At 34.0% G+C, this 18,169-nt stretch overlaps 1 protein-coding gene across 1 annotated transcript; it reads right to left on the bottom strand.

The window, feature by feature from the left end:
- Positions 1 to 15,210: 15,210 nt before the first annotated feature.
- LOC118034808 (probable 2-oxoglutarate-dependent dioxygenase AOP1) lies at positions 15,211 to 16,752 on the bottom strand. Its single transcript, XM_035040223.2, has 3 exons — positions 16,320 to 16,752; positions 15,840 to 16,161; positions 15,211 to 15,705 (listed from the first exon to the last, which is right to left on the bottom strand). Exons 1-3 carry the CDS (start codon positions 16,685 to 16,687, stop codon positions 15,457 to 15,459), a joined length of 939 nt encoding a protein of 312 aa, XP_034896114.1. The 5' UTR covers positions 16,688 to 16,752; the 3' UTR covers positions 15,211 to 15,456.
- Between the last annotated feature and the right edge of the window lie 1,417 nt (positions 16,753 to 18,169).

Genomic DNA, 18,169 nt, shown 5'->3' with positions numbered 1-18,169 from the left:
TGGCTATTGTTAATATTTGCAGGTTTTTGGATTTGGGTAGTATCTAAGTATAGGGGAGGTGCTGCCGAATTTTTTTTAACATTTGAATTTAATTATTTAATTATTTATATAAAATTGGTTAGATGCACAAAATGAAAACCAAAGCTTCATGTTTGGTCGCATCAAGTTTGTCTAGTAGCGAGAAAGATATTTTCTTAGGTGCCTCTCAAGAAGAGGCACCTACACCACTTGCGTCGTCAGTTGATGCTGCCTCTTCCAGCGCTGTTTCACATCGCAGAAACGGCGTGCCTTCGCAGCGGAATCAATGGACCCGCAAGTACGAGACACAATGGAAGGACGATCTTTCAATGTAAGTTTGTTAAGGTTTTAGTTTTTTTCTTTAAAAAAAAAATTTAAAACATAATTTATGAAGTCACTATTTAATTAATTTCATTTCTTTTCAAGTTCACAAACATTGAGGCCGCCCGAGTGATATCATCGGCATTTAAATCGTCGATGGAGATTCCATTGTTTCAATGGAGTCAGATATCTAGGCATCCTGAACGGATGCCTCAAATCAATGCATGGTTTTCTAGATTTCAGGTTCGTGTTAATATATAATTTTCAGCTTATTTCTAATAAATTCTTAATATAATTGTAAATAAATTATTAACATTTTAAAAAATTATTTTTTATACACAGAATCGATTCTACTGGAACGAGGAACATAACACTGTTGTGAGGAGAGTGTGAGAAAATCACGCGGCAACTAGGTAACATCGAAAACAATACAACTTTTTATTACAAAAAAATTTATGTTTCGAAATGTAATTTTTGCTTGCGTGAAGTAGGTTGCGTGATTTTTGGTACAAATCCCAAAAAAAGGAAAAAAAAACTGCGAGGGATAGGGGGTTCCAAGGTTGGAACGATGTTGCGGTTTGGAGGGGTTTCAAACCGATATACATCCCGGAGGATATATGGCCGCACTATCTTGAGCACGTGACGTCTGAGGGTTCTCACGATGCTCACAGTCCGGTGCTGGCAAATTCATGGCTCGGTGACAACGCACACCGGCAGCTCCGTTCTGTTTGCTGCACATACGAAACGGATGATAAGATTAATTTAAATGAAATATATCGTTCAATTAATTTGTTGTTAATAATTTTTTTTCATTATAGGCTACATCACTTGGACGTGAGCTGAGCCCTATGGAGCTGTTTGTGGAGACGCACGTGCGGAGTTAAGACCGCCAAAAGGGGGTGTAACAGTTCGTTGACAACCATGCTCAACATTTTGTGGTATGTTCGTTCAACCATTTTATTTTGTAAGTTATTATTATGTTTATTGAATTGAATATGATGATTACTTTTTTATTTTTATTTTCAGGAGACCTATAATAATCGGTTGAGGGAGACATACAAGGACGATCCTTTGACCCATCCGGAATTCGATCCGGATTTGTGGATGGAGGCTGGATCGTCAGGTGGACTCAATAAGAATCGAGTTTATGGGCTCTCCAACACTATGGCCGACAACTTGCGGACGACTCATACTGCTTCAACCATCAGGAGCTCCCAATCAGTATCGAGCTCCCAATCTAAGGAATTTGTGGCCTTGCAGCAAAAGTGCGACCACCTATCAGAGGCATACACACAACTCAAAGAACAATACAGAGCAGATTCTGAACAACAAAGAGCGACCTATGAAGAGCTTCGTCAAATAGTCATGAACATGACACAAGGTGGAACATGTGCACCCAATCCTTTTTGGCCGCATAATAGTTAGCCTCTTCCTCCTGCTCCTGCTCCTGCTCCTTTATATTAATTTTTAATAAATATTATTTACATTTAAAATTTCATTTAATGTTTTTTTGAAACATTTTATTTTGTAATGAATATTATTTATCTTTCATTTTTTGTTTTTGATGCTTAATATAAATTTTATTTGCATAATTGGTTTTTTATTACCATTAATTTATATCATTTTATATTATGTATTCTAAATAATTAAAAAAAAAATTAAAAAAAACAATTACAAAGGGATTTACCAACGGAATAAATCCGTCGGCATTAGATAGTAGCCGCAACCATCACTGACAAATTTCCAGACGAATAAATTCGGTCGGTGTTTTCATGACTCACCAATAGATTTACCAACGGAATTATTCCGTCGGTATTATAACTTACCGACGAATTGACAGACGGTATATTCTGTGGTATTTCAACAATTCACCGACTAAGTTACTGACGGAAAGTAACTGTCGGTGACTTGTGATATCACTGACGGAATAAAAATCCATCGGTATTTTTGAAGCGGGAAACTTTTTTTTTGGCGCACAAATTCCGCTTGTAAAACCGTCGGTAAATGGTTTTTTTGTTTTTCCGATCGATATAGCGACAAAATATGGAATCACCGACGAAAGGTAAGCCAACGGACGTATTCCGTCGGTAATGTAGTAAGTAAATAATTTAACGATGTATTATCAATCACACACCGACGGAATATTACCATCGGTAAAACTGTGAATTCTTATGGTGTACTTTGTCTTAAGAAAATACTATCAACGACATATTCAAAGGAAAACGACCAAAATCCTTTAAAAACTAATATCCCTTTTCATCATATAAAATTTTTTAAACGTTATTTTGACTTTCCATTCGTTTAATCTATATCATAAAAAGGTTTGATGAAGTCGTTAAATTTTTAATTATTATTTATTGCATGGAGCAGGTAAAATATCAATTACAAAGCTTTTTATGATATAGATTGAAATGGATGGAATGTAATAATAAAGTTAAGTTTCCCATTAAATCTTGGTACACCTCATCAACCAAAATAGACAATTATGATATCATTATTGAGGCAGTGGAAGGAGATATATATTTGTATCTCTCTAATTATACACTCAATGAGATTTAAATTGTAGCAAAGGGTCTAAATCTGGTCCCTGATTCCATAGAAAACAATTAAAAAAAATATGGTCCCTAACGTTAAAAATAATAAATATAAGAAAGTAGGCCCCGATTGAGCAAGGATTGTGTATATCATATATATATATATATATAGGCACAATTTTTTTTTTTTTAATATATGAAATCAAAGAAAAGATGTGCACCAATGCGTATGCTTTGATTGTTGTTTTTGAAGGGTCAAAATCTGGTCCCTAAGAATAAAAAAAAAGTAATGGTCCTTGATTCATAGTGGTGATTATGTTATTAATTTTAACATTATAAAATTAATTAACGGGTCATTGTTGAGGTATTGAAACTAAGGAGATAATTTATTATTTTCCCAATATCATAAAAATTTATAGTTAGATGCAAAGTGGTCCATATTATGCCAGAGTTATTTGGAATCTTTTCTTGGCATAAAATTCTTGATGCCTAATTATTCTTGTATTCAGTGTTACAGTATATATAATAATTTTTATATATCTAAAGATATTTTTAATTTATTAATCTATTGTTTAAGGTCATTTATAACTCTTAATTATTTAACTACATATTTATTTACCACATATAACCTTACATTATTGTTCACAATATCTTAAATATACACACATGCATGATATTATAATTATAATAAACAGAATTCATTTTTACCCTTGTTCATTAGAATTGTGACTTGCTTTTTTTATTAAATATTTAATTTTTATTGTTAATTTCAAACTTTAATATTAAATTTTTTTAAAAATTAAACTTCATAATTTATTTGAATATGCTTTTTATAAAACTATTATAATCTTATAATATGAATCATAAGTTATTTGGAGGCTCAACTCAGGTTCTAATTTTGCTATTTCTTTAATTGAATTTTTTTTTATCCATTAATATTTAATTGATTTCTTTTTTTTTTTTTTTACTTTAATATGCATAAATTTCATCCATCACCATCTATTGGGCCTTGTCCTAGCAGTGGTGCCCTATTCAATTAAGAAACATGTCCTCGTCTTTCAAGAAGTCCCAAAAAGAAAACTTAAGATTCGGCTCTGCCTTGCACATGAACATAGGCTAGCTGCCCACGAATTAAACCTCTTTAAATACTAAACTACTGGGCCTTTTCAATTCTTCTTCCACTGGATATCGAAAATTTTCTTTATTGTGAATTGAATTCAGTTATAGGATTAAATTAGTTGTTCTGTTGGAAATTCTTTTAAATGTATTAATTTAATTTTTCAATGAAATTTAAATCATCTAAAATAAGCAAATTCCCATAAGATCTTTCACTGTCAAGCATGTCTTTATTATCACATGTAGCTGAGGAAATATGGCAGCAATGTGGTGATTTGGTGCAACTGTAATAATGTGCATTCAATAGATACCATAAAAGCTGAACAGATACCACAAGAATTTAGCAACAGTCCATTCAAATCATATCATTGAATAGACTATGATGCTATAGGCTACAAGTTGTGCAAAAATGTACGGAAACTCAATAATCTGCATCAGAAATTCTGAAGCTGTTGTAACCTATTTTTGGATACCCGCATAAAAAATAATAAAATACAAAAAAAAAATAAAAAATATTATCAAAACATAATAGCAGTGGGGAGAGGATGCCAATTTGAGGAAGAAAATTCCAAAATCATATGTTTATGGACTCAATTAAATTTTATTGAAGTTTTAATTGAATTTACGGAGGTTTTGATTGCAAGAAAAAAATGAATTTGGAGTTAATTTGGGCTATAATTGGAGAAAATTAAAGTTCTGAGGTCAAATTATAATTTTTTTAGGGTTAATTTGGTCAAATCAAGGGCTTAATTGCATAAATATTAAAGTTTGATGGCCAATTAGGGACTTAATTGAAGAAATCCGAAACCAAGGACCAAATTGAAAAAGGCACGTAAATAGAGGGGTTGCAATTAAAACCGGATGAGGTGCTAAATTGAAGAAATTAGAAGTTTATTGCTCAATTGAGGGTCAAATTGCACTAATTCAAGACCAAGGACTGAAGTGAAAAAGGCGGTTAAGTTCAACGCCGTTGTTTGATTTTTGGCAGGGATGCAATTGCATTGTTTTTTAAATCAAAATTGCAATTGAGGACCAATGTGAAATCTAACACATTTTGTCGCGTTTTCCTTTTAAACGAAACGATGCGTTTGGTCCAAAACGACGCCATTTCATGCACTGTTCACAAAAAAAAAAAAACAAAAAAGGAAAAACCCAAAATGGTGCTGTTTTGAAGACAATGTGGGTCTTCTTCTTCCCCTGGATGCGCAAAGCAAGGGAAGAAGAAGATTTTTCAAAAAGTTTATTAAAGTCAAGAGAACATTAGCCAAAATTTAAAAAAGAATAAAATTTTTATTTTGTTTTGTTTTAGTATTAGGAATTATGAGTTTATACATAAAACATATACCCGATATTAAAATGGTATTTTCTTTTGAGGACTTAGAGCAGTTAGGTTTTTACCCGATAAGGTAAGGATCTCCTTATAGAGAATGATTTTTCTTAAACCGTAAACGGACCGACAATTAGAAACCACAACAAGACTTTAGATTTTATCAGACAAAACAATGTAGCTTACCTTAGGTAGAGCATAGTTGGGGTGCTAATACATTTTGCTTACGCAACCAGTGTCCGTACCTGATCTCTGAAACCAATTAGGGTTCCTAGTGACTAGAATAATAGGTGGCGACTTTCAATCCATATTTTACTAATAAGAGACAACAATTCCTTGTCTCTCTATATTTGCTAGATAGGCCCATTTCCATTTTCCTTGAGGGTGGACGATTACCATGACGCCGCACACGTGCGACAGAATGGCGACTCCACTAGGAACCTTGTGGACTAAGCTTTGTTTTATCTGATTTTTGTGTTATTGTTGTGGTTTGCGTGTTTATTGAAATATGCATTTTCTTTATTTATCTCTTACGCGCTTTAATTTCTGTACATATTTGTTCATGCATTATAAAGAATTGCCTCATACATCATATGATTTAAGTTTTTGGCAAGCACACACAAGCTTCTAAGTTAGGTGGGGAACTAGCGATCTGCCCTATAACCATTAGTTAGGGTTCAAATGTGTGAAACACCTAACTCATATTTGAATGCCTGCTTGGTAATGATGGGTATACGTGCCTTAATCATTTCTCGCAACGCCCCTATACTATCTTTACGAAGATCTTCACTAGGCAGATATGAGACCCTTTTGAGACTAGGTAGAAAACCTACTCATGATCACATAATGAATAGAACTTGTCCTTAGGTTGTATGTGCTATCTTTATTTACATCAGGCCAAACCCTTCTTGAAACATCTTGAACTCAAGACTTGTGGGTGACATAATGACCGCCACTCAGAAAATTTTCATTGTAGATTGTAGGCAAGAATCAAGATTCTTGTTTCATCATACAAGAGTTACGATCATATGTCACCTCTTAAAGGGAAAGTCTATCATATAAATTACATGTTCATACACTTAACATATATGCATCAGATTGAAATATAGGTCCCCAAAAAATCTACAACACCCGACTTAGAGCGAGAAGCATGGAAGATGAAGAGCGTGCTCAACGTGATGCCTATTTCCAAGAAGAGTTAGAGTCTTTAAAAACAAGCGTGGCTCACCTCACTAGCTTACTCAAGCAAACACTAAGAAATACCTTTGGTGAAGGTCCTTCTAATCGACCGGTCACCTTTAATCCGACTCCTACTACAGTTCAGCCTGAAGAAAGAATGGGTGAACATGGTTAAGAGCCTTAGCAAAATCCAACATTGGTGCGGTCAACGACACCTGCACCAGCCCCGACAGTCATGGAGGCATCTGCTAATAAGTCCCACAAGGCCAAGTCATTAAAGCTAAGATAGAGGCACTAGAAGCAAAACTCAAAGTCAATAATGATGCACTTTTTCCAATACAGCTTAAGTGGGGCAACACAAAAATCTAGAGCTGGAAAGATCTAGTGGATGCTTTTGTCAAGCAGTAAAAGTATAACATGGACATCGCTCCTAACAGAACCAACTTGTCCAATCTAGAGAAAAAGAACAAAAAAAGTATAAAGGAATATGATCAAAGATGATGAGAATCAGCTCCTCAAGTACATCCTCCACTTCTATAGAAAAAGATTGTCTCTTTATTTGCCAACACACTCAAAGCACCCTGTTACGAATATGTGATGGGTAGTTCGGCCTAGTAATTCACTGATGTTGTGCTAGTGTGTGAACGTATAGAGCAAGGTGTCAAGAGTGGTAGAATTTTTGCACCCACCGAGAAAAGAGGCTTCGAAAGAAAAGAGGTCCCCCATGTTGAAGATGGCTACAGGGGTAGGAAAAAATTATCCCAAAACTACAACACTCCATCCTGAATTGCCAAAATAAAAAATCATGAACCCCAAAACTTTCAATCCAAAAGCCAAATTGGAAATTACCAAAGGTTCAAGAACAACTACCTCTACTACCACTACCCCTGAATGAGATGTATCAAAAGCTATTGAGCATCGGGCAGATAGCTCCAGAACCTCTGACACCTGTGCAGCCACCTTATCCTAATTGGTATAAGCCAGAACTCAATTGTGAATCCCATGCTGGTATTACTGGGCATAGCATCCATACCTGCAACACCTTCAAGAGAAAGCTTCTACAATTAATCAAGGTTGGGTGGATAGAATTGGAAGACGCCCCTAATATAAACACGAACCTGTTGTCTAATCTTGTTTGAAGCATATTAGGATGAAATGTTTGGGGAATTGGAAAGCATCAATGGTCTAGCATGGGTGCATAAATGATAGCATGAATTTTGAAGAACTCAAATTTTGATCGTGGTGTTGTTCCACATTGTCTTTGATCCTCTACATAGAACTTTTGAGACAAGGCTAGCCTAAGAACAAATTCGCCAAAATAGAGGAATGAAGCCTTCCTTGTTATTGCTTTTTGTTTAATGCTTTTGAACAAGACTTTCTCTATTAATGAGCTTTCCTTGTGAAATAAGATCATGTGTTTTCCTGTGTTCATATCATACTTTTCTTTGTTGTTATTACATGTAAATAACATTTTGAGCATGACTTTTGCTCACAAAACTACAACATGAAAAATCCTTCGGTGTTCCTTCCTCCAAAACCATGCATAATCTCATATGTTTTCATAGATATTTTTGGAACCTCTAAAGTGAGTACTAAAACAAAAATCGTGTTGGTATTTGTCCAAAACAAATTCATTCTGGAAATTCAAGTGATTCCTTAGAAGGGTAAAAATATACCTAGAAAACTTGAAAGAAAAGGACAAAACAAAAACAAGGATAAACAACACCATAAGGTGACTCAAAAGCTAAGTTTTATTTGAATGAATAAATCACTTTGCATATGCGCACAAAAGCAAGAACTATCGATCCTCAATGCATGATTGTGTGATGAGGAAAGGCCATCTTTGATAAATCATTTCACGAGGCTGCAATATATCCTTTGCAGTCCCATTTTGAGCATATTACATTTTTGAAAACAAACCTTGACTAGGATCACACCCCACACTAGGGGACAAGTAAGAGAGGTTTTTTTTTACCATTTAGACAAAGCAGTGAAGATGGGTGCTAGAATTGATCATGTAATTTTTAGTCTTTCATTATCATCCAAATGAAGTACTGAAGATAAATGTTGTGATTGGTCAAAAAAAAAAAACATGAAGATTCAAAGGATCTAAAAGATTTGAGCTTCTTATAAAAACAATTGCGGTGATAATGCTCAACCAAACAAAATGAAGAAAACAAAGAGAAAGATCCCAAACCCCACATTGGGGGGTAAGACAAACCATTTTGGAAAGACATTCAAAAGAAAAAGGTCAAGAAACAAGCACAAGTGATCCTTGGTTTTGAAATCTCTTAAACACCTTTTAAGCCTCCAAAATATCCTTTTCTTCGTAACCAATAGCGAAAGCCTACACTATGTACCTAATAAAGCCCTTTCTGATCAAAGGCAAGCAATCTGGATTGGTAGGCAATGCTTTCATGTGTGGGTCAAATCTTTATTCATGGGAATAAAATGAATGATTTGAACCGATTCGGTTCTCAATAACCCTCAAATTAAAATTTAAACCTTTTATGACCAACTACATGTCACTTCATCTTTAAACCAAAAGCAAAAAGCTTTCATCACTTCAAGAAACCTGTCCATAGGAATCACTTGAATTTTTTAGAACAAGTTTACTTTGAACCAATGTCAAAATGAGTTTTGTGGTTGGAATAACTTGGATGTTCCAAAAATTTTGCATGAAAACATGTCATTATACAAAAAACCTAAATTGACTCTCACATATCCTCACCCTAAAGTAAAACCGAATTGAACACTTGGGGGGCATGATCAAGCTGGGGGGCAATCAAAACCATATGGTAGGGCTGGCTCCATGATTCGTTTTCTAAGGAAAATGTTGGGCAAAATTGGCAACCTTTAAAATAAAGGGTGAAGGACAAAGATGTATGATGGCATCAAAACCTTTCCAGGGGTCAAGATCACAAGATGTGACTTGAGTAAACAAGAGTGAAAAGGCCATCGAAGTTTACTATCAACATTCTACTTTTGAGAAAAGAAAGACACTATGAAGAAATGGGAGCCTATATTTTTCAGGTAAGTATACATGCATATCAATCAAAATATATTTGCCTTCAACATTGATATATTAGTGTTTCATCATCACTTCTTGGGTAGTGTGTTTTATAACTCAACTTCATTTTGAGTGCGCCTTTGAGCTCTCATCCCTTTGGTAGTGCGTTTTCTAACCCTATCTCCTTTTGAGTGTACCTTTGAGCTCTCACCTTCTTTTGAGTGCGCATTTGTGCCCTCACCTCCTTTTGAGTGTGTCTTTGAGCCCTCACCTCTTTGGTAGTGCATTTTCTAACCCTACCTCCTTTCGAGTGCGCCTTTGAGCCTTTGCCATCCAATTTTTGGGTAGGTCACCCATTACAATTTGACCAATTCTCTATGTTTTTATCTAGGCAGGTCACCCATTACAATGAGACCATTCTTTCGCCTGGGTAGGTCACCCATTACAATTTGACCATTTCTTCATGTTTTTATCTGAGTAGGTCACCCATTACAATGAGATCATTTCTCCACCTGGGTAGGTCACCCATTACAACACAACCACTCTTCCTTTTTCCATTTGGGTAAGTCACCCATTACAATTCCCATTCTCCAAGTTTTTTTTTCTGGGTAGGTCACCCATTACAATAAGACCATTCCTTCACCTGGGTAGGTCACCCTTTTACAATGAGCCCACTCTTTCCTTTTATGTTTGGGCAGGTCGCCCATGAAAATAGAATAGTGTCAGCGTGAGTGTGTAGGCTGGTCACCCTTGAAAATAGACCACTTTGAGTATATGTGGGCAGGTCGCCCTTGAAAATAGATCACTTTGAGTATATGTGGGCAGGTTGCCCATGAAAATAGACCAGGGTAAGTGTGAGTGCGTGGGTTGGTCGCCCATGAAAGTAGACCATCTTTCTTCAAAAAACAAAGGATTTGAACACATGATTTTTTGGTTCAGGTTAGAGGGGATCGACGAAAGGAATCTCAGTCTATCCTAACCACATAAGATTTTTGGTTCTGGTTAGAGGGGATTGGCGAAAGGAATCTCAGTCTATCCTAACCACACACACAGGATTTTGGTTATGGTTAGAGCAGATTGGCGAAGGAATCTCAATCTATCCGAACCACACAAAGGATTTTGGTTCTGGTTAGAGGGAATTGGCAAAAGGAATCTCAATCTATCCTAACCATACACACAGGACTTTGGGTCTGGTTAGAGGGAATTGGCGAAAGGAATCTCAATTTAGCCCAACCACACACAAGACTTTGGGTCCGATTGAAGTTTAAGGTCAACCAAATTTTGAGAAGATCAATTTTGTTTATCTTTACAACACTTACAACACAAAATCTTTGCTCTGTAAGCATCTTAAAGAGGGGGGGGGCAATTGTTGTAATCCATTTTTGGGTCCCATATAAAAAATAATAAAATACAAAAAAAAATAAAAAAAAATATTATCAAAAAATAATAGCAGGGAGGAAAGGATGCCAAAGCACTTAGAAAATGATCAAAAATTGGTTGAAGAGGTTTAAAAATACAAAGATTAAAATTTGACAGTATTTTATTGACTAATGAGAGCCTTGTTGACAAAAAAAATTCAATTTAAGGAAGAAAATTCCAAAATCAGATGTTTATGGACTTAATTAAATTTATTGAAGGTTTAATTGAATTTATGGAGGTTTTGATTGCAAGAAAAAAGAATTTGGAGTTAATTTGGGCTTTAATGGGAGGAAATTAAAGTTCTGAGGTCAAATTATAATTTTTGAAAGTTAATTTGGTCAAATCAAGGGCTTAATTGCATAAATATTGAAGTTTGATGGCCAATTAGGGACTTAATTGAAGAAATCCAAAACTAATGATCAAATTGGAAAAGGCGCTTAAATAGAGGGGCTGCAATTAAAATTGGATCAGGGGCTAAATTGAAGAAATTAGAAGTTTATTGCTCAATTGAGGGTCAAATTGCACTAATTCAAGACCAAAGAAGTGAAAAAAGGCGGCAAACTTTAGCGCAGCTGTTTGATTTTTGGTAGGGATGCAATTGCATTGTTTTTTAAATCAAACTTGCAATTGAGGACCAATATGAACTCTGACACGTTTTTATCGTCTTTTCCTTTTAAATGAAACGATGTATTTTGTCCAAAACAGCGTTGTTTCATGCACTGCTCACAAAAAAAAAAAAAAAAAAGGAAAAACCCAAAACGGTGTCCTTTTGAAGGCATTATGGGTCTTCTTCTTCCCCTGGACGAGAAGAAAAAAGACAAGAGAGTAGAGAAGGTCTGGAGATTGAAAGAAAAAAAAAAAGAAGAAAACTGAGAGAAAAGGAGGGAACATAAATAGAAGGACAGAAAAAAGGGAGAAAAACAGTGGAAGAAGAGGGAGAAGAAGAAGAACCACCGCCGGCCACCTTCAACCCAGTAGCGCCACCGTTGTGCCTCCTCTCCATTACCATCGCCAGCAACAGCTCGTCGAGCAGAAGAAGAAAGAAAATAATAAAAAAAGTGGAGGCTCTCGCCTCTACACAGAAGAAGAGAAAATAGGGGAGAGGGTGCCACTATCAATGCCATCACCGTCACCGCGGCTAACAGGCACGCTAAGTCTGCACCACCCCCAGGTAACCTCCTGTTGCCCTTTTTATTTTCTACTTGCTTAGCCCTTATCTCCATCTGCATGCAGAAGGTGAATAATTCATGTTCTGCAGCAAATGAGGTAGGGGCTGGTTACTGTGCTTACGCACAGGAACCATAGTAACCACCCCCTTTAGTTTTGGGCCGAATCCAGCCCAACACAATCCACTGATTTGGGCTGAGTTCGACCTATTTCTAGAATAATAAAAAAACATGTTTGACAAATATCTTTTGGAATTTTACAATTTTCCTACGTATTTTCTATGTCATTTTGCTTAATATCAGTCTGTATTTTATCTCGAAAAAAATATAAAATCTAGTATTAAAATACATGGTTTTCATCAAAACTTTCAAAATACAAAAAAAAATTTTTTTTTATACGGCCAAGTGTCTCAAAGCTAAAAAAATCATTTTTTAGCATACATTTGTCTAAAAAACATTGGCTAAAATTTAAAATTTTTATTGTTTTGTTTTAGTATCAGAATTTCAGATTTATACATAAAACATATACCCGATATTAAAAAGGTATTTTTCTTTTGATGACTTAGAGTAGTTACGTTTTTACCTAATAAGGTAAGGATCTCCTTACAGAGGACTTTTCTTAAACCATAAATGGATTGACGATTAGAAACCACAACAAGACTTTAGATTTTATCAAACAAAACAATGCAACTTATCTTAGGTAGGGCGCAGTTGGGGTGCTAATATCTTCCATTTACGCAACCAATGTCCGTACCTGATCTTTGAGACCAGTTTGGGTTCCTAGTCACCAGAATACTAGGTGGCGACTCCCAATCCATATTTTACTAATAAGAGAAAGGAATTCTTTGTCTCTCTATATTTGCCAAACAGACCCATTTCCATTTTCCTTGAGAGTGGACGATCGTCATGACGCCGCACACGTGCGACAAAGCAGATGCAACAAAAAGGTTAAAAATTAAAAGAAAACATAATTCTGCCAAAAATAGTCTTCACCACAATAATTCTATCTCAAATTTTTATTATGAAAAAGATTTAATATGCTTATATAATATTAATAAAGTCCTAAAAAACTTATATTGGGTCAAATTAGAGGCAACTATACTCTTTGTAACAAAATAAAAATAAAAATCTAGACAACTTAAAGCCTACCAACCTTTTTGCAAAAGAATTTAAATCTATCTATCTTAGGTCCAACTTGAAGGGATTTTTTGAATGCAAAGTTTGGTTTGACTTAGCTATGGAATTTGATTAAAGGTCTCATGATTGCTGGATTGAAATATCCTGATAATATGGTTGAATTCTGGTTTTATCGTTAAATTTTCTTTGTATTAAGTTGAATTCTAATGACACAAGCCTAAACTTTATGGTGCTTCTTGCTTACTAGGTTTACTTTTTCTTGGTTGAATTTTCTTTGTGCTTTATGATTATAAAGTTGCCATTATTTCTTGATGGCATGTTTGAATTTCTTGATTAATAAGGCTGAATTTCCATGGAGCTTCTTGATTGTAAGGTTGACGCTAATTCCTGATGGTAGGGTTGAATTTCTTGACTAGTAGGTTGAATTTTCTTGGATCTTCCTGATTGTAAGTTGACTCTCATTTATGATGATCGAGTTGGATTTTCTAATTAGTTGGGTTGAATTTAAAGGAATCTTGCAAGATCATTACTGGACTTGAATTGGCTAAAGCTTTTGTTGGACTCAAATTTTTTGGGGTCTTGTTGAACTCGAAAACAATTCTCATATAGACCTAGTAAAGCTCTTATGTAGATCATTAAACAATGTTATAGGTTAAAGAACCAAATAAATTCTTACTAGTTAAAAATATAGGTCCTGTTTTCTAATTTCCCAACTAATGATTTGAGTCTACTACTTCTGTCTCTACATCTTCTAGTAGCTTAACTCACTCCATTACTAGAATTCATCGACGTAAATTATTTATTTATTTTTTTATATTGTTTGAATAATACTGGTTTTTCCCTCAACGTATGATTCTTCACATTTGCTATTTCAAGAGACTTTGCATCCCCTAACACTTGTTTGAAAAATGTTGATTTTGTCACCCGTTTGGTGTCTTACCACACTATTTTTGACTTCATATATGGTTTCCTATGAAATCATTACATGCCTTTATAAGCGACTGTGTATCTGTACTACTACTACGAGAGTGACAAATTAGAAACTTTCACACCTTCTATTACCTAACGAATGATGAATTGAGATTTTGCCTTAGTTTTGTGATTTTATTTGAGAACTTAATTTTAAACACACTCACTTATTTATAATGTGTTATTTATACATTCTTATAGTAGAGCCTATTTCATATCATAAGCCTGATGCATACTTCTTTGCTACTTGTTTTTTTTTTTTTTTTTAAAGATGAGTACTATTCATTCATCAAGCTAGCTCGATCAATATTGCTCCGCTTATTATTTCTCACAAGTGTTTTCTAAAAATGTTAATTTGGTACTCCTTATTTCTTATTATGAAGAAATTGCTACCCCTACCATTTCTTATTTCGTACGAATTTCTTCATATCAAATTTCTTCTATATAATAGTCATGAACAAGATTACCTCTAGTTAATCTAATTATGCATATAACTATCATAGTTTGCTACAACTAATCTGATTATTTTTTTTCTTGGTAACTAGTATTGTTGTCATCACATATCACTTTAAACAAAGTTACCCTATATCGTTTGCTGTAACTAACTTTTTTTGTTTATACTCTATGATGCTCACATGCTCACATGCATCACCTCTTGTAAACTTTAAAATTGCGTCGGTAATTCTGATCGTTTTAATCGAATTTCTGGTAGCGTTAATTGTGTTATCAAATCATTCAAATATTTTTAGAGATATGGATGGAAGGGCTTAAATATTCTCTGCAATAAATAATTCCTACAACAATGTATAAAGATATTGATGGAAGGGCTTAAATTTAGAATTTCTGAAACTTCAGAGATCTAGTCGCAAAAAGTTGTTTGGAAACAAGATCAATAATCCCAAGGTAGAACATGACTCATAGCCATCACCAAATAATTAAACACTTCATTCACCAAGAGGTACAAATAAGACTGGTTGAAAACAATCGACAGAGGAAAAACAAAAGAAAAGGAAACATGTCAAGCAGCATAATCCCATTACATTTTAGAGATTCACCCAAGAGGTACAAATAAGACTGGTTGAAAACAATCCACCGAGGAAAAACATAAAAAAAAGGAGACATGTCAAGCAGCATAGTCCCATTACATTTTAGAGATTCACCCAAGAGATACAGATAAGACTGGTTGAAAACAATCGACCGAGGAGAAACAAAGGAAAAGGAGACATGTCAAGCAGCATAATCTCATTAAATTTTAGAGAATTAAACACCACAGAAGGTTTTCATGATATTGATGTCACGTTTATCCGGATCATTGGATGATTCATAGAAATGAAGAAGCTTCTGGTGTTCAAAGGGCTTGTACTGTAATGGGTGTTCATCATCTACTAGCTCCTCTGCTGTTTGCACCACCCCATCTAGGAATGTGAATAACCCCAGTGCATATCTGTCTTCTTCGCTGCTTACAACGACTCGATGGTAAGAAGATTTTATCCTGTCATTGCTCCATGCCTACACAACACCAACCAAGATTTTCTATTTAAACGACACAATTCATGATCAAGTGTTATGAATCGATTAAGTGTGTGTGTGTGTGTATCGTTTGAAATAGGAATCTTGTAAAATAAGAAATAGGATAAACCCACCATGCATACATCACCAGCTATGACAGCAAATGAAGTTGGTGAAGAAGGCTCGTACGTAATCCACTCTCCTTCCTTGGTTCTTATCTCTAAACCGTTAACAGGATTTTGATAAAGTAGAGTCAAGAAAGTCTTGTCCATATGAGCCTTAAAACCAACATTCGTCTCCCCGAGTGATCTTCCATATTTCAACAGACGTAGGAGGTAATTTGTTGAGTTTAAGAGAGGCTCGTGGTCTTTCTTCAATCCATAGCTTTCAAACAACATCCTTACCAGCATCTGATTTAGTTCAGATGCTATCTTCGTATAAGAGTGGATGACATCACTAAAGATACAAACAAAAAGCAAGTAAATCATACTAATTAAGCTCACATTAATGTTAGCATAGGAGGATACAGCTATATGCAAGGATTCAGATGATCGGTCAAAGGAAAAGGAAAAAGAAAAATATTTAATCATAATATAATAATATGCAGATCTTACCAGAATCTTTCATTTCCATCGGGCCACATAAGGCTTGTAAATTTTTGACATTCATCTTTCTTTGTTGCATACTCGATCCCCAAGCCCTCAGGGAAGCCAGAGATTTTCCCCATGTAACCGTGGCCGATCTTAGGATGTGTATTTCTGGTTTTTGTTTCATCAGGGAGATTGAACAATTCCTCTAGCACCGATATAATTTCCCTGTAAAATTCCATTGAAGGTTCGCTGTATACTACTTCAAAGAAGCTGTATTCCTCAAGTGCTCGCCGGATATCATTGCAAGCCGCCAGCCAGGAACTAGAGCCAGGCTCGAAGTTTTCCTTGGACAAATGAACAACAGGAATTTTTGGCACTTTTTCAGAACCCATGATTGTTGTCGTCGCTCTCTCTTGCTGGAGTGTGTTTGAGATGGTGCACAATTTAGTGTTTTACCCATCCATAATTTATACTGTTAGTATATATCGCAACGACCTATAACAAGACAAATGAAAATATTGGATATAATTATTGGGTTATATGGGTCAAAATATAATTTAAATAATCAATAAAAATATAATTTTTTTTTAAAAAAAGTTTTAAGAGAAATATTTAAAAATACAATATTAAGATGATATAATTTTGAATTGACCTTAATCATCTTATAATGTAAATTATAAACTCTACTTAGTTTAATAATTTTATTATCTATATATACTATTTTTATTTATTTATAGAAAAAAACATATATTTGTAAAATCAAGCACAAACTCTAAATATAAACTTTTATTTGAAATTGTAATAACCTTATAAAAAAAGATAAAAATTAAATCATAAAATTCATTTCTCAACTAATTTAATATTAAAAATAAATCAATTAAAAAATATCAATTAAAAAAATTCAATAACTTACAAAGTGGCTAGCTTTAAAATACTTACAAAGAAAATAAAACGATATCTTATTTTAAAAAATAACTTACATAGATTGACATAGTAACCCACAAATTAATAAAATAATTCAATAACTTTTTTTATCATACATATGAACACCATGAGAAAATGTGATTTTAGATGGTATTTAGTTACCATTCCGGAAAAAAAAAATAGATAAAATACATATTTCTTCATTTATTTTCTATTTTAACTGCTATACAAATGTCTTTTTGTACTTTAATCAAATATAACTCTATCATTATTCTCCTTGCTTTTTTTTTTTTAAATTCCAAATAAGTAACCAAAAATACAGTATACACATCTTGAAGCATATGACTTGCCGGTCGTAACTAAGGCGTGAATTCGCACTTTATTTATGAGTAGTACAAAGTATGAATATTTTAAAGTTTTGAAACCAAAAACAGCGACTATACAGTTTATTTATAGGGTAATTGTTATGTTTCTTTGCATCACAAGATAACTCTTATGTATAGTTTATAGAGGGTGCCACTAATATAATGAAACGATTGGACTAGTTCATCAAGTATTTAATTTTTCGGACGGTCCAAATTAAGAGAGACTCTGAAATAGAATCAAGGAAATTAAAATTCTGTTTGTTATTAACATTTGGAAAGTATTTTTTAAAAAATTAATTTGTTTTAATTTTTTTACTTAAAATTAATTTTATTTTGGTTTTTCAAACTTTTTGATATGCTGATATAAAAATTATTTTTAAAAAAATATAAAAATATTATTTTAGTATCTTCTCATATGTCTAAATATCTTTAAAATGAATCGATATATTTAAATATCTATTTTTTGTCTCTAGGAAAATATAGGATCAAATACTAAAATTATACATTAATCTTATTTTTTCGATCCATTTGAGAGAGAGAGAGAGGAAGGAGGACACTCATTTTCATTAAAAATGACTCATTTTA

Source organism: Populus alba, chromosome 1 (assembly GCF_005239225.2).
Source record: "Populus alba chromosome 1, ASM523922v2, whole genome shotgun sequence".
Taxonomy (NCBI): domain Eukaryota; kingdom Viridiplantae; phylum Streptophyta; class Magnoliopsida; order Malpighiales; family Salicaceae; genus Populus; species Populus alba.
Note: the sequence above shows the minus strand (reverse complement) of the source record. Positions and strands in the feature narration are given on the sequence as shown.

Excerpts from the sequence above, each read along its gene's own strand:
- LOC118034808 (XM_035040223.2), bottom strand. The coding sequence starts at position 16,687 with ATGGGTTCTGAAAAAGTGCCAAAAATTCCTGTTGTTCATTTGTCCAAG. Across the intron at positions 16,162-16,319 it reads GATGGAAATGAAAGATTCTG|TGATGTCATCCACTCTTATA; the intron begins GTAAGATCTGCA and ends TTGTATCTTTAG. Across the intron at positions 15,706-15,839 it reads TAGCTGGTGATGTATGCATG|GCATGGAGCAATGACAGGAT; the intron begins GTGGGTTTATCC and ends GGTGTTGTGTAG.